The sequence below is a fragment of the Pygocentrus nattereri genome, chromosome 25, assembly GCF_015220715.1.
Source record: "Pygocentrus nattereri isolate fPygNat1 chromosome 25, fPygNat1.pri, whole genome shotgun sequence".
NCBI lineage: Eukaryota > Metazoa > Chordata > Actinopteri > Characiformes > Serrasalmidae > Pygocentrus > Pygocentrus nattereri.
In genome coordinates this window covers 8,692,077-8,706,773 of record NC_051235.1, presented here as the reverse complement: position 1 = coordinate 8,706,773, position 14,697 = coordinate 8,692,077, and the positions used below count along the sequence as shown (strand labels likewise).

The 14,697-nt window shown below is 39.2% G+C and overlaps 1 protein-coding gene across 3 annotated transcripts in view; it reads right to left on the bottom strand.

The window, feature by feature from the left end:
- zranb3 (zinc finger, RAN-binding domain containing 3) overlaps positions 1-14,697 on the bottom strand; it is a 98,677-nt gene that overhangs the window by 32,743 nt on the left and 51,237 nt on the right. For all 3 annotated transcript variants that reach the window (XM_017694574.2, XM_037534321.1, XM_037534320.1), the window contains 4 exons: positions 8,994-9,113; positions 8,384-8,563; positions 4,999-5,160; positions 4,047-4,443 (listed from right to left, as the gene is read on the bottom strand). In XM_017694574.2, coding sequence (XP_017550063.2) covers positions 4,047-4,443; positions 4,999-5,160; positions 8,384-8,563; positions 8,994-9,113 — 859 coding nt within the window. The remainder of the gene's footprint in view (positions 1-4,046; positions 4,444-4,998; positions 5,161-8,383; positions 8,564-8,993; positions 9,114-14,697) is intronic.

The following is a 14,697-nucleotide window of genomic DNA, read 5'->3' as shown; positions in this document are numbered from 1 at the left end:
AAAAAAGTACAAAGAAAACATCAAATGTTGAAACTGAGAAATTCTATTGGTTTTTTGAAAAATATTTGCCCATTTTGAATTCGACACTAACAACACTTTCCAAAAAAGTTGGGATGGGCATAACAAAAGACTGCTAAAGTAGAGTAATGCTAAATTTTTATTTACATTCTGCACAGCAAACCAACCTTTTCGGAAATGGGGGTTATACATTGATCATTTTCTGAACGATATTTTTAAATAACTACGGTTTCAATGCTTGATCTTTTAGATTTGACTACTGTATTTTACACAATTGATCATGATCTTATCAACGTGCCTTAGAAATTGACTAGGTCTCTTGGGAAATGTATTAAAGTGAGTTAAAACTTATTTGACAAGAAGAAAATATTTTGTTAGTCTAGGCCAACATCAATCTGAAGAGTACGATATTGTTCGTGGTGTACCACAGAGCTCTGTATTAGGCCTAGTTTTGTTTTCATTATGCATGTTACCACTAGAACACATTTTTAAAGAGTATCGCATAAATACAAACAAACAAACAAACAAACAAACAAACTGACAGCCTGTCAGTCAAACACCATTACATTTAAGCTATATTATGTTTCATTTTATTTTTCTGTTTGTATTGTTATTTCTTAGTTATATTATGCATGTTCTTTTGTTTTTGTTTTGACTGTTTTACTGCATTACTTTGTTCCCTGCTTCCACATTCTAAAATATAGTGGAAAGCCTTCCAGGAAGAACAGGAAGGTTGTTGCAGTAAAGGTGGAACCACATTAACACCCATGTTTTTGAATGAGATTTTGAACAAGCACATTTGGATGTGGTTTTCAGATAATGAACAGAACATTAAAAAAATGCTAAAGTATAGCTCTGCCCCTCGTGCGACAATATTTAAACTATTTTAGACTTTGTTCCTGCTGTTTAGTTTTAGTTTAGCTAAAGAAAATGCAAGAACTTCTTGCAATATCTGCCAGTTCTCAGTAGTAAGGTACTATTTAACTAAAACTATTTAAGTTTAATTTTAACCATAATTAACTGCATCAGCTCATAGTATTGGAATTTGTAGCTTTATCTATTTTGTGTATTAGTCACTAAATTTCCTTATTGGTAACTAGTGTGCATTGTTGGCTTTTCATTCCCTCAGAATACTGGTATTGCAGAAGTTTGAAATTTGCAAATGAGCCTCTAACCAAACCCCTGAATATTTTATTGCATGCTATAAGCATTCTGACCAATGTTTTGTGGATGGTTCAAAGATTTAAGGCATTCACAGGATCAAAAGCAAACAAACAAAACAACAACAACAACAACAACAACACCCTCCCAAAACCACAGATCACAAATGATTCATAAAGGGTTCACTAATGTCTTTATGGTACATTACAATGAGTATTGCTATGGCAATATGCAGCAGTATAATCAGTACAGTGTTTTATCCATATTATGTGGATATGGGGATGCAGTGCTTGTGATAGAATCAACTACATTTCAATACGGCACATAAAGACAGACAATGGGCAGGTCCAGAAAAATATGCAGGGAGTGTTTACCAACGCATATATGGGGATAAGAGAGTGCACACACAGAGAGACACACAGACTCTCTGCGTAGCAGGAACAAGTAATCCATTCTTAAACAACTGCAGCTGATCTCAGTCAGAACTCGAAGCTCCATGTGTGCAGTCCCATGCACACTTTCGAAAGAGTACGAAACTCTTCACTGCCAGTGAACTAGGATTAACTTGAATAATAAATTATTCAATAAATAATTGGCCAAAATAAAATTGTCTGGCTGTTCTGAATGTAAATTTTACATTAATAAGAGGTTGGAATCAAATTTGAAAGCAATGCCCATCACTACATCACACCAAAACAAAATCAAAATCAATTAACCTGTAACAGCAGCAGACATAGACAGCTAGGACGGTTGTGACAATGGAAGAAGTGACAAGTTTATCTCACAGTAAACTACTTCGCCAGCCAGTAAGGTAGCATATTAGTAACTAGGAGAAACTTCATTGTAACTATAGAGTATAAGTATAGGTAAACAGAGTGAACAGTGTTACATTTTGCAATATTTTCCTTGGTAACATAAGCAACAACATTGAATCACATTGCTCAGTCCCTCACACTGTTCATGTGACAGCAATGAGTCATTTTCACACACCAACACCTTACTATGCCCCTGTTCTCTTCAGAAGCTCTTTTTCTCTGGGAGTAGTCAGGGGACCTTAGGGAGCATAACTTGTTGTATTACCATTGGAGCGGATGTGGATGATAGGGGGGTGTATGTGGTGGTGGTAAAGTCCAAAGTTTTAAGTCTCACATTGTTAGTGTAACCAAGCCAGGCCCTCAAACTGCATGATGCTAAGAAGCTGACTCATGCTTTAGATTACTATAATGCACTGTTCACTGGATTACCCAAAAAGAGTATAGCACAGACAAACTACAGCTTGTATAGAATGCAGCAACAAGAGTTCTGACTCAAACATGGAAGAATGAACTCATTACTCCAGTATTTGCAGCACTACAGTGGCTTCCTGTTCCATACATAATACAATGTAAGGTGATTTTATTTGTTTTTAAAGTCATTAATAGCCAGCACCTTCTTATTTACCAGACTGTCTAACTGGATATGTTTCACAATGACGATGTTGTGAAATGTATGTGTGTGTATGTGTGTATATATACATACACACATATATACATACACACATGGATGGGTCGCTCTCAGGAGCTCAGTGAATTCCAGAATGGTACTGTAATAGGATGCCACCTGTGCAACAAGTCTTGTCTTGAAATTTCCTTGCTACTAAATATTCCAGTGAACTGGTATTACAACAAAGTGGAAGCGACTGGGATAGACAGCAACTCAGCCACGAAATGGTAAGCCACGCAAAATGAGTGGGGAGCAGTGGATGCTGAGGCACACAGTGTGCAGAGGTCACCAACTTTCTGAGGAGTCAATCGCTACAGACCTTCAAACTTCATGTGGCCTTCAGATTAGCTCAGGAACAGTATAGAGAGTTTCATGGAATGGGCTTCCATGGCCGAGCAGCTGCATCCAAGCCTTACATCACCAAGCGCAATACAAAGCCAAGTCATGAGGCTTTTATTGTCATTCCATCTATGAACAAGTACACAGTGGAGTGAATTTACATTCCTCCAGGAACAACACGGTGCAACAAGGAACAAACAGTACAAGCATCAAATGCAGTGGCGTAATGCGCCACCACTGGACTCTAAAGCAGTGGAGACGTGCAGACCAAGAGATTTTGGACAATTTCACGCTCCCAACTTTGTGGGAACAGTTTGGGGATGACAGAACACCTTTGGGATGAATTAGAGTGGAGAATGCGAGCCAGGACTTCTCGTCCAACATCAGTGTCTGACCTCACTAATGCACTTTTGGAACAATGGTCAAAAATTCCAATTTTTGGGAAAGCCTTCCCAGAAGAGTTGAAGCTGTTATAGCTGCAAAGGGTGGGCCGCCAGCATATTAAACCCTATGGATTAAGAATGGCATCCCATTCCTCACACAACTCACTCAAGTTCATACGTGTGTGAAGGCAGATGAATGAATACTTTTGACAATATAGTGTATGTATGTATAATATACATAGAAAAAAAAAGAAAAAAATATATACACACACACACACACACACGCATATATATATATATATATATATACACAGTATACACATATATAAATACACACACACACACGGCTGTTGTTGGGGGGAAAAAAACTTTGATATAATTAAAAAAAATCCCTGCTGTTCTTTAACGATGAGCAGACCAACAGAAATGTCCCAAAATTACTTTGAAAAAACTCTGGTTCCATTGAATTACATTAAAAATAAAGTATGGAGATATGATGTTTTGATATATCTATATATATATATATATATATATATATATATATATATATATATATATATATAAATAAAACTGTAACATGAATAGAAAAGAATGTATCCTGTAATGTTTGTCATCTGTTGCTGACACCATTTGTTTGCATGACAGTGTGTTATATGTGTGTACCTCTCTGGGCTCGGGGTGTCTCACACATCTCACAGCGTAGAAGCAGGCCGCTGTTGGAGAAGGTGCACACTCCGCAGCTCCACGTCTGGCTGTGTCTGGGGACTTGCAGCCCTGCTGAGAGCCTGCAGGGGGCGCTCAGTGGCGTAAGTGGGCTTCTCTTCCCTCCACTGCGTCGGGACAGTGGACTAGCCTGCCTAAGTCGCTTCACCTGAGGGCAAAAATCCTCAGCAGAATCAGGATTGGGGTTATGAGGGCTTTGATTGGCTCCTAGCTGATCGTGTGATTGGGTAGGAGGAGAGCCAGCAACTGAGGAATCGCCCGTTCTCTTCCTCTTCCTGTCTTTATCCGCAGTGGGAGAGAAAAATTTACGGATGTCGTGCTGCTTGTCTTTCTCAAACTATAGGAAGAAAGGAAGGATTGAAGGATGAAAAAAGCAAAGAATGGAAAAAAAACAGAAAAAGAATTAACAACAATAAGGAGACAGAAAAACTTTTGTTGCTCTTTCTCTTCCTCCACTACCTAGCTACAGTGAGGTCACTCGGGTCAATCGACTATTTCTGATATAAGCAAACAGTTGAAGTTGTACTGTCAGCATCATGAAATGTACTCCGCGTTCACATGCTTATGAAGGGCATAGTTTGGGACCTTTACTTTGTGTACTTATGCTTTTACTTCATACAGATGTACATTGTGACTGCAACTATATGAGCATTCATAAAGTTCTGCTGATATGGGTTTGTGTCAGTTTCCTCTCTTTCAATGAAACTATGAAGGCTACTTAGAGTTAACAGTCTTCCCCTTGTGGAAGACCTTTAGCTTACTAATCATAAAGTAAGTTAATTGGTAAGTAAGTTACAAACCACATCTATGAGTTGCTTCACATTTAAAAAAGCCCATCAGTCCCAGGACAGGATTTAACCAGAACGTTCTGGTTTGAAAAACTGAGCTTTACATGTGAGAAGAAGACGCCCTCTTTGTCGTCCTCGTCGCCAATGGCGCAGTCACTCGGGGTCCACGCCTGAGCGAAGTTCAGAAAGTCCCATTTCTCCTTATCTCCCTCCTCTGCCTTCAGATAATCCTTCCTCCCGTTCAGAGTGCTGCCCGTCACCGTTTCCTAGTCAATACCGGCAAATCAGTCATTATCTCAGTCACACTTCTACAAGAAAAGTGCTCAGAGTTGAGAACTCAAATGTGCTAAAACTGGACTGGGAAATCACTTCTTCTAGTTTTGTATCTTCCCATGCTTACTACTCTTAAGTTGCTTTCTTGTATGGTTTCTTCCAGCAGTTGTTTTTAAACCAGTCCTTAGGGCCCCCCAGTTGGTCCACATTTTTGTTCTATTCGTACGTGTTGAGAGTGAGCAAATTGTGGAATATCTGGGGAAGGGTTTCAGAACCACTGTCTTAGATAAATGCTCGTTTCTTCTTTAAAGCTGTTTAAATGACGCATTATTGAGTTCCCGAACAACAAAAAAAAACATGTTTCAATGAAGTAGATAAGAAAAAGTAATAAAACTAAGGGAATTTAAGCATCAGTCCAAAATTCCTTTTCTTTTTTCATCCTAAAACCAGTTCTCAGGACATTTTTTTTTCCAATCTAGCTCCCACCACACCTAGGACGATGCAAAAGTGTGGATTGTCTCGGGGGGCACCCAAGGACTAGTTTGAGAACTACTTACAAACCATTGCTTATTGTAGCTTTAACAATTCACAGCTCCTTGATTCCTACAGCTAAATGTTGCTTATTGTTTCAAGTTTCAAGTTTATTTGTCATTTGCACAACATGTCAGGACATTTTATGCATTGAAATGCTTGTAGTGAGGCTCAGATAATCACTCAGAAAGTAAATAAGTAAAAGTAAAATATAAAAAACATAAAATATACACAAAAAATAGAGAAAATATACATTTTAAAGTGAATTAAGTGACCGTGTTATTGTTATTTAAGGTGTTAAGGTGTTAAGGTGTTACTGTCCATAGCAGAGATGAAATGGTATAATAATAATGTTGACAAACTGACTGAGTGAAATGGTAACTGGGGAAGGACCCACAGCTTCACAGCTTGTTCAGAAGCCTGACAGCCTGTGGGTAGAAACTGTTCATTAACCGGGTTGTTGTAGCCTGTATGCTGTGAAATCTCCTGCCTGATGGCAGGAAGGTTAACAGGCAGAGTGCTGGGTGATGCTGCCTGACCGGATCTTTTTGTTCTTCCTGAGGTAGCGGGACTGGTAGACGTCCTATAAGGCTGGTAGTTGTTGCCAATGATGGCTTCTCTTAAGGGCCTTGCAGTCACAGGCATTGCAGCTGCTGTACCAGACATTGACGCAGCCTGTGAGCCTACTCAGGAAGAACACACGGTGACGGACAGATCTCACAAATGTGTTGGTGTGGAGGGACCAAGTGAGGTCATCAGTGAGGTGTACACCTAGAAACTTCACACTGCTGACTCTCTCCACTTCAGCTCCATTGATGAATAGGGGAGAGTGACCCCTCTGCAGCTTCCTGTAGTCCACGATCATCTCCTTTGTTATGCTGATGTTGAGACAGAGATTGTTGTCATGGCATCACTCTGACAGAGCGCTGACCTCGTCTCTGTAAGCTGTTTCATCTCCATCAGTGATGAGGCCTAGGATGGTGGGGTCATCAGCAAACTCGAAGACGATATCAGACGTGTGCTTGGCTACACAGTCATACGTATACAGGGAGCACAGGAGGGGGCTCAGCACACATCAATGGGGAACCCCTGTGCTCAGAGTCAGTGTGGAAGAGAACAACTTTCACCATCTGGGGTCTGCTCCTCAGGAAGTCCAGTATCCAGTTGCAAAGACAAGAGTTCAAACCCAAGTCTGTGAGCTGAGGAATGAGTTTAGCAGGGATGATTGTTTTGAATGGTGAGCTGTAATCTATGAACAGCATTCTTACATATGTGTTCCTTCTGTCCAGGTGTGTGAGAGCAGTGTGTATCGTTAGTGCAATGGCGTCGTCTGTGGATCTGTTGGAGCGGTATGCAAATTGGTGACAGTCCATGGTGGCTGGAAGTGCTGAGCAGATATGAGCTTTGACCAGCCGCTCGAAGCACTTCATCTCTGTAGATGTTAGTGTAACAGGGCGGTAGTCATTCAGGCAGGTGACAGATGATTTCTTGGGGACTGGAACAACTGTGGTTTCCTTAAAGCACTTATGAATCACTGAAAGTCTTAAGGAGATGTTAAAGACGTCCGTGAAAACCTCAGCCTTTAAGTCTTTGTATGTGAGCAGGAGAAGAATAGAGGTGTGATCAGCTTTGCTGAAGGTAGGGCGGGGGGTTTGTAACTGTCATTGATTGCGGTGTAGCAGTAGTCAAGAGTCTGTTCTCCTCAGGTGGGTAATTTAGTGTGCTGGTAGTATTTGGGCAAAACCTTCTTCAATTTTGCCCTGTTAAAATCCCCAACCACAATAAAAGCAGCCTCATCCTATTGTAGGTTTTAACATACATTACGGACACAGGGTATGGGAACATTCAGCATTACTATTAAGTCAGTTTGTGAACAACCGACAAAATGGTTAATTTTTGTCTCAAATGACTCCCTTCTCCCTACAAAGTGCAGCATGTAGGTCTTAAAATAATGACTACTGCCTCTAAACAGAGCACAGTGTGTCTGAAAAAGAACCACGTTGGACATAAAGTGCAACATTTGAGGACAAAAGACAAAATTTCATAACTGACAAATACTGCACTATACAGTGAGCAGTGAGCCATTTGAGATCCAGCCATAGGAGTTTCCAAGGTATCTTACAGATGTTTTTCTTGCAATCTGTAGCAAGTAACCTACTTGGTTTATGTTAAAATATATTAAATATTGCACTTAAAATAAAGTTGTATCCATTACACAGTTCAATTTTTTAAATTTGATGAACGGACCAACAGAAATCCAAAATAACTTTAATTAATCTTGCTCCATCAACTTTTCCATTTTCGTTCTCCTGTAAAGTTACCATCTTGGGGATACAAGGTTTTGTCAGGACGGCGACAATATAGAAAAACACTCCTCACACTTGTTCATAATTGACACTTTCACTGATTTTTATTTTATTACAAACTTCTACCTTAACAAATCTGATTCAGTTCATCAAGCATTCAGGCGCACATGAATGTGAGAGGTGGATGTAATTCAACCTGCAGTAAAACTATAACTAACAAATAAGGTACATTATTGCTACATATCTTTAAAACATTCTGTTTTATGCTAATACATGACCATCTGTTCTTGAAAAGAATCATTTTAAAGTTAGGGTTGCTTTCAAACCTTTTGGCCTGCTATGCAGCTTTGAACATATCTGCTCAATGCTGCTGACCTACCTTCCTGTTCAGCATGCCCCACATGACCATGTCGAAGGTTCCCTTGGCGATGAGGTAGTGCACGTGCACGGAGGAGGTTTGGCCGATGCGATGGGCGCGGTCCTCTGCCTGCTTTACATGACCCGGATTCCAGTAGAGCTCAGCAAACACCACGTGGGATGCAGCCGTCAGAGTCAGCCCCTGATAACATACGCACACACCAATATTGCAGGACAGTTCAGCTCATTTACAAAGTGTACCGTGAAGGTCAAGGATTTTAATTCAGCAACAGCACAGGTTCCTACAGCGACATTTTAGATGGCTCTGGATCATGTCTTTACTGCCATAAGGCTGAGTGAAGAGGTTATGAAAAAAATACATGAAGAAGGCTGAAGATACACTTATTCCTAGAATGAAATGACTTATTAAGTAACTCTTTATGAGACAGAACGCAGTGACACAAAAGTTTTAAACTTTTAAAGAGTCTTTTTGGGTAGGAAAAAAAAATGTCTAAGCTCCGTAGACACCTTCCATTAACAAATTAGCATGAACGTGTTTTACAGAAAATAAATCTGTGCAAATGAAGTGGGGAAAAACTGTTAAAAGAAAGTGTGCATGTGTGTGTATGCACCTGTCCCGCTGCCTGTATGCTGAGAATAGCCACCCGGGTGTCTGGATCATTCTGGAAGCGGTGGACCAGTTGGATCCTCTCTGCAGATGGAACGCTGCCATCAATCCGGATATAACCAGCCTACAAGAAAACGACGTCACTACTTCAGAGAGTCCGTTTCTAATCTAAAATGTTGTGTAGAATTTGTTGTTTTTAATAAACAATATTGGTCCTTATTCATTAAGATGCAGTTAAACCTGATTGTAAAATATGTGTAAACAAATTTCGAGAACACTTCATTTGAATGCTACCTATGTAGAGACTTGATAACACATGCTTAAGCATCGACTGACATATTTAAAAAGCTATTCTTGAATATTTATGTCAGTATTCGCAAGGTTACAAGATATTTTGTTAAGATTTTAAACTTAAATGATGATTTTCATACATTATTTTCCTGTATGTAAGTACAGGGGTGGACTAAGTACAACTCTTAGTTTAGAAAAAAGTATATACCATATACTTTGGAAAAATATTACTCCAGTGCCAATAACAGTGAAGTGCTATATTTATATTTATACTTGTGTTGAAGTACCAAAGTACTTGCTTTTTAAATGTACTTCAGCATAAAAAGTGAAAGTACTACATTATTATAGATACTGTATTACATTATTTTGATGAACAATTTCTATTAAAGACAGCTGCAGATAGAAAAGTTGTGTCTCATTAAAGAAAACTGTACATTTGTACAACAACTCTTGCAAAAACGTATAAACCTGGATAGGCCTATTGGGAGGCCTCTTGGGAGGCCTACTTGGTAATGGTCCTTCAAAGAGTTGAAACAATGAATGTATTTTACTTTAAGGGCCTTGTGTCAATTCCATGTCATTCACTTAAGTGCTGACATAAGCTGTTCGTAAATACTCAGTTATTGCTTTTTAAATATGGTGTGAAGAATGAAGAAGTTTATTATTAGTGTCAGGCAGGTTTATAAATTTAAGAAACAAGTTATGAGTTCAGGTGGGAGTTGGTCATGATGCTCATTACAACTCATGATTAGATGGATGTGATGGTATGTTATTCACTTCATCAGATGCCTTCATCAGAAGTGTCTACTTAAAACCCTCAGTCTTACCATCCCTCATTCTGAAAATGGTCTTTTAAGAATGGCCTTTCAGTCATAGAGGCAAAGACAGTAGAGCTGTCCCTTACAGTGACTAGTCCTAGTCTAAAAGACAGTTACAGTAAGGCACTGTTATTGCACTGGGACTGCAGTATAACTAATGGTCAGACTATTTTCAGCATCACTGAGCCACAAATTCACTGCCTTTTTATACACACTGTATTCTGACTACTGACCATACTACCTCACATCTCACTGGCAATACATTTACAGACATTGGTTTTGTCTTCTTTGACTCTTTTAAATATGCTGCCAGAGCAGTTATGATGCATGCGAGGTGAGGTTTTCATGGCAAAATGGATAAGCATGTGGGATTGGATCTTTTGCAAGTTACCATATTTCCTCTCACTTTATAAAAGAAGGAATATACTGCCTTTACTGCAGTCTGGCACACAAGCACAGTCAGCACAGTCAATTCAGAAAAGCAAATGTTCACTGATTAGATTAATCAGAGTAACAATAAAAGGTGACTGAACTGACAGTTTCTGTATTTTTTTCCTCAGAAAGGTAGTAAGCATTAGTTATGGCAAAGACAGATTAAACAGCAGAAATTAAACCAAGGGCTTAGTTTTAGGTATAAGATAATACTCTGTGTGTACTGTTGGTTTCCAAACTAGGGATTTACATCCTCCTAGGGTTTCACACTGACACTGCAGGCGGCTCAAGAGAAGGTGATGGAAATGTCAGCGTCAAATAAATATATAGTTTGCATTTTTAATTTATAAGTTTTTACCAAACAAAAAACGATTACTTTATTCAACCTCACAACTGTGTTAGAAGATAAAACTTCCATTCATTACTGATTCGTTCAATAATTACTGAATGGATTATGTCATGTGAGAAATGTGAACATGTCACAGTTTAATGGACTTTACGCTAGCTAAATCATTTTCATGGCTAAAAGGTCTTAATGTATAATGTGTTTGTAACAGCTTTCTAATCAGAGTATGAAGCCAGCTTTATTATAAAGACTTTTGGAAACTAACAAATCTGGCAAACCACATGTAAAAATAGCTCGATTCAAAATTAGCCTGCTTAAAACTTGGAGGGGTACTTTGGATATTTAATAGTTTAGGTTGAAGGGATTCAACTGACCCAGAAGGCTGTGCAACCCGGGTCTACTCAAGTCCATCCTGCATTTTCATTAAAATATCTAAACTCCATCCATATTTTTCTTTTTTTCCATTGATGTCCACTTACAACATTTAAGTGGCTTTATGTCCCCAAAACACTTGTGGCTCACTGTGGTTTTCCAACCTCTCCATCATTTAGAAGCCAACTGTTTATACTCCTGTGTCATTAAAATGGATAAATTCAAACAACCTCTGTTACGATTGGCTGCTCTGTACTGTGCAGCACGGCTGCTCTGGGAAACAAACAAACAAATGTTTAGACACAACAAAACTTCAGCCACTTTTTTCATAGGTCCAGAAATTTTGAAAGGCTGCAATGATCCAACTAGAATACATTAGCAATACATTAAATACATCTTTACCACATCGACCATTCTGTCAATAACTCTGCTACAGACTGTCTGCAGTAACAACACTGCATAACTTCAACATGAATGGACAGGCCGTAAGCACAATGGCCATTTATACTAGGTTACTTTATACAGAGTGCACGTAAAGTTCACATGTCACATCAAAAAAAAAAAAGTTTTTCCAGGAATCCTCCATTCAAAATTCATTTCAGTGGCTAATATTTGGACAAGCAGCTTGTGACGCACTCATACCCAACCCAAACCAAGAAAATACTCATATGCCTACTGTGTGCAGGACTGATGGAGCTGGTTGAACAGAAGTTGGACGCGTGCAGCAGAAGGGGTTTGGCACCATCGTCAGAGTCATTCATTGCACTACAAAATGATTGGTTAACATGATTCATATGATTTGCACCTCACGCCAAGCCGAACAAACACTTTACGAAAGCGGGAGGGCAGGAGGCTGCAACAAGTGTGTTTTAACAGATGTCTCGCTATTCTAATGAGCGTGTTTCGTCATTCTTTTCGTCTTTCGTGCTACACCGTTCTTTGGCCAGCGGGGTGAGTGATTTTTCTTTATTTATTTTCCCCCTCCATGCTTGCTTCTTTTTTTAGGACTTTTCTTGTTAATTGGTGCTTATGAAATCTTAAAGGGAGCAAGAGCATTCACACCAGGAGGTGTGATCGCACACAAACACACACAGACACACACACACACTTTCTCGCGCTCTCTCTCTCACACCCCTCACACTCTGCGAGAGAAGAAGGAAAGGTTGGGGAAAAAGTGAAAGCAGAGTCGGGGAAAGTTTGAAAGTTTTCAAGTTCTGTGTGTGTGGCGGTTCTCATCACTATATTTGAGATGACTCACACACTACAAGGATAAAAGAAAGAGTGAATAACTGGTCCAGTTATATGACTTATGACAAAAAAAGCAGTAGAAGGCGTATAAACGCTTACAGGCCAAAGACTCGGAAGCAGCGCTATCTTCAGAAGAATAAACATCAAAATGTTGTTTTTCAAGAGAAAAACCTTTAGAAAACCAGCACCTAAAGCTGCTTTAAAATTAAAATCAAGCTCCATTTTTGCTTCGGATCCGATCAGTTGTTATCCATTCTTCCACTGTAAGAAGTCAACTTGACGTTGGGAGTCTGAAAAGATGTGCAGCTGTCAAGAAGCCATTACTGACATAAGAAAACAGACCAAAGAAGAAAAAAAGAGTATTTGCTCTCTAACACTGAAACTCACCAGCAGGGATGTGGAATAAGGTTTTACAAAAAATGGGTTTAGTCCTGTGTCTGACGACTGTTAATCAAGTTACTATGGTAACAGCCCCCCCCTGACAGTAAAAACTCATTTGCCGCCTGTTAAAAAAAATCTTAATATATGATGTGAAAACCAGAGCAAGACACACTTAAACCTAGCTGAACTTTTAAACACTGGGTGATGTGATATCCTATACTAATCCTAATATCTATTGTACCTAACATAGATATGATTATTCTGCAATGCAGCTATGCTGGGTAAACAAGTTCAGTGCTGGAGGCAGATATCATATCCCCTCAATGGTACATTTTAGGACATCCTCACACCAGTGTCAGGTTTTTTTGACTGAAAAATGTCTTTGATCTTAAAAAAAAAAACACTTCCCTTGATGACCAAACAAGTGTGCAACATCTGCAATTTCAATCTTTCTTACTAGATTATTTACAGTTTTGCGGCCAAATTAATGACAAATTAATGACAACATACTAGAGCCCCATCATTAATGGACACTGCATCCTATTATGTTCTTTTAAGACTCGGCTCACATGGTGCCGATGTTTTCTTCCACATCTGCTTCACTGATAAAGTAGTAAACGAAGGAAAAAACCCTTTTGCTTTAAGCTATGCTTTGTAATATCTTCAGGTAATGTCAGTCAAACGTGAGGAAATATAACAATATAACTTTTTAAGTATCAAATTTATGCTTGATCTTTTTTTATATATAAGTATTAAGCTTTTGCTCAATCTTTTCCACTATATTACTGAAACAATAATGTTTATGTCAATAAACATCAATAATAATGAATAAATTCTGGTATAGTGACATCTCTAGTAGTGTGTGTGCAGGTTACAGGGTATGTAAACAGATGTACACACACCCATCTGACATCTTTTAGAAACCAGGACTGCGTTTGTGCCCCAGCAGGCACAGTACTTTAGAAGAGGGCTTCAGTAACTTGAGCTGTCCTCAAAGACATGGCTCTCTTTTTCTTCTTCTTCTTTCTACGTCTGCTCCGTTCCCCAAAACCACATATGCACACATACACACCACTCTCACCCGTTTCCATACCTCCACATCAGAGTGGGACAGGACAGTTTTCGGTCTTAACGATTGATATATCGCAGTATACCATACAGCTCATCACCTCACTGCTTCACATTTTAACAGACATCAGCTTTTGATAAAAGGCCAAACAGTAAAAACAACATTAAGACCATGCAGAGCCTTTAAAATACCCAAAATATTTCATTGGAAAAAGATAAACTGGGGAACAAAAGACTTCAATAAAAAGCATGATATCCACGTTGAGCTGAATTATTGCCAAAAAGTTCTATTTTTGTTTCTTCATTGCTCCAAAAGGGTTGTGATTGGTATAAATGCTTGAGCGTGTCTCCCTGCTTCTTTTGTAGCAGAGGAGTTTTGCATGGAGTGTAGGAACAGAGATGAATGTGGGGCAATTCACTGCTTATTGTTCCCTGTATAACTTTCGAGTGACTGCTGGCTTCTATCTTACCTCCCTTATCGTTAGTCTTGGCGGGCACTGTGCAATCTTGAGGGTGCACCTGTCCTGGTTCGTGAACTTACTGCTTGCATACGATCAAAACAACTGCACATTGCCACCGGTTGGGAAAATTTCACACAAGTAGCAATCAAGGAGAAGCAGCCTGCCAAAGTTCTTAGGAGCAACATTATTAACAACATTTGAATGGAAAAAGATATAGAGCCCTTGCAAAGACCTTAAACATCCCTGTCAGTACACATGGCCCCATGATATATATTTGGAAAGCTCATAGAA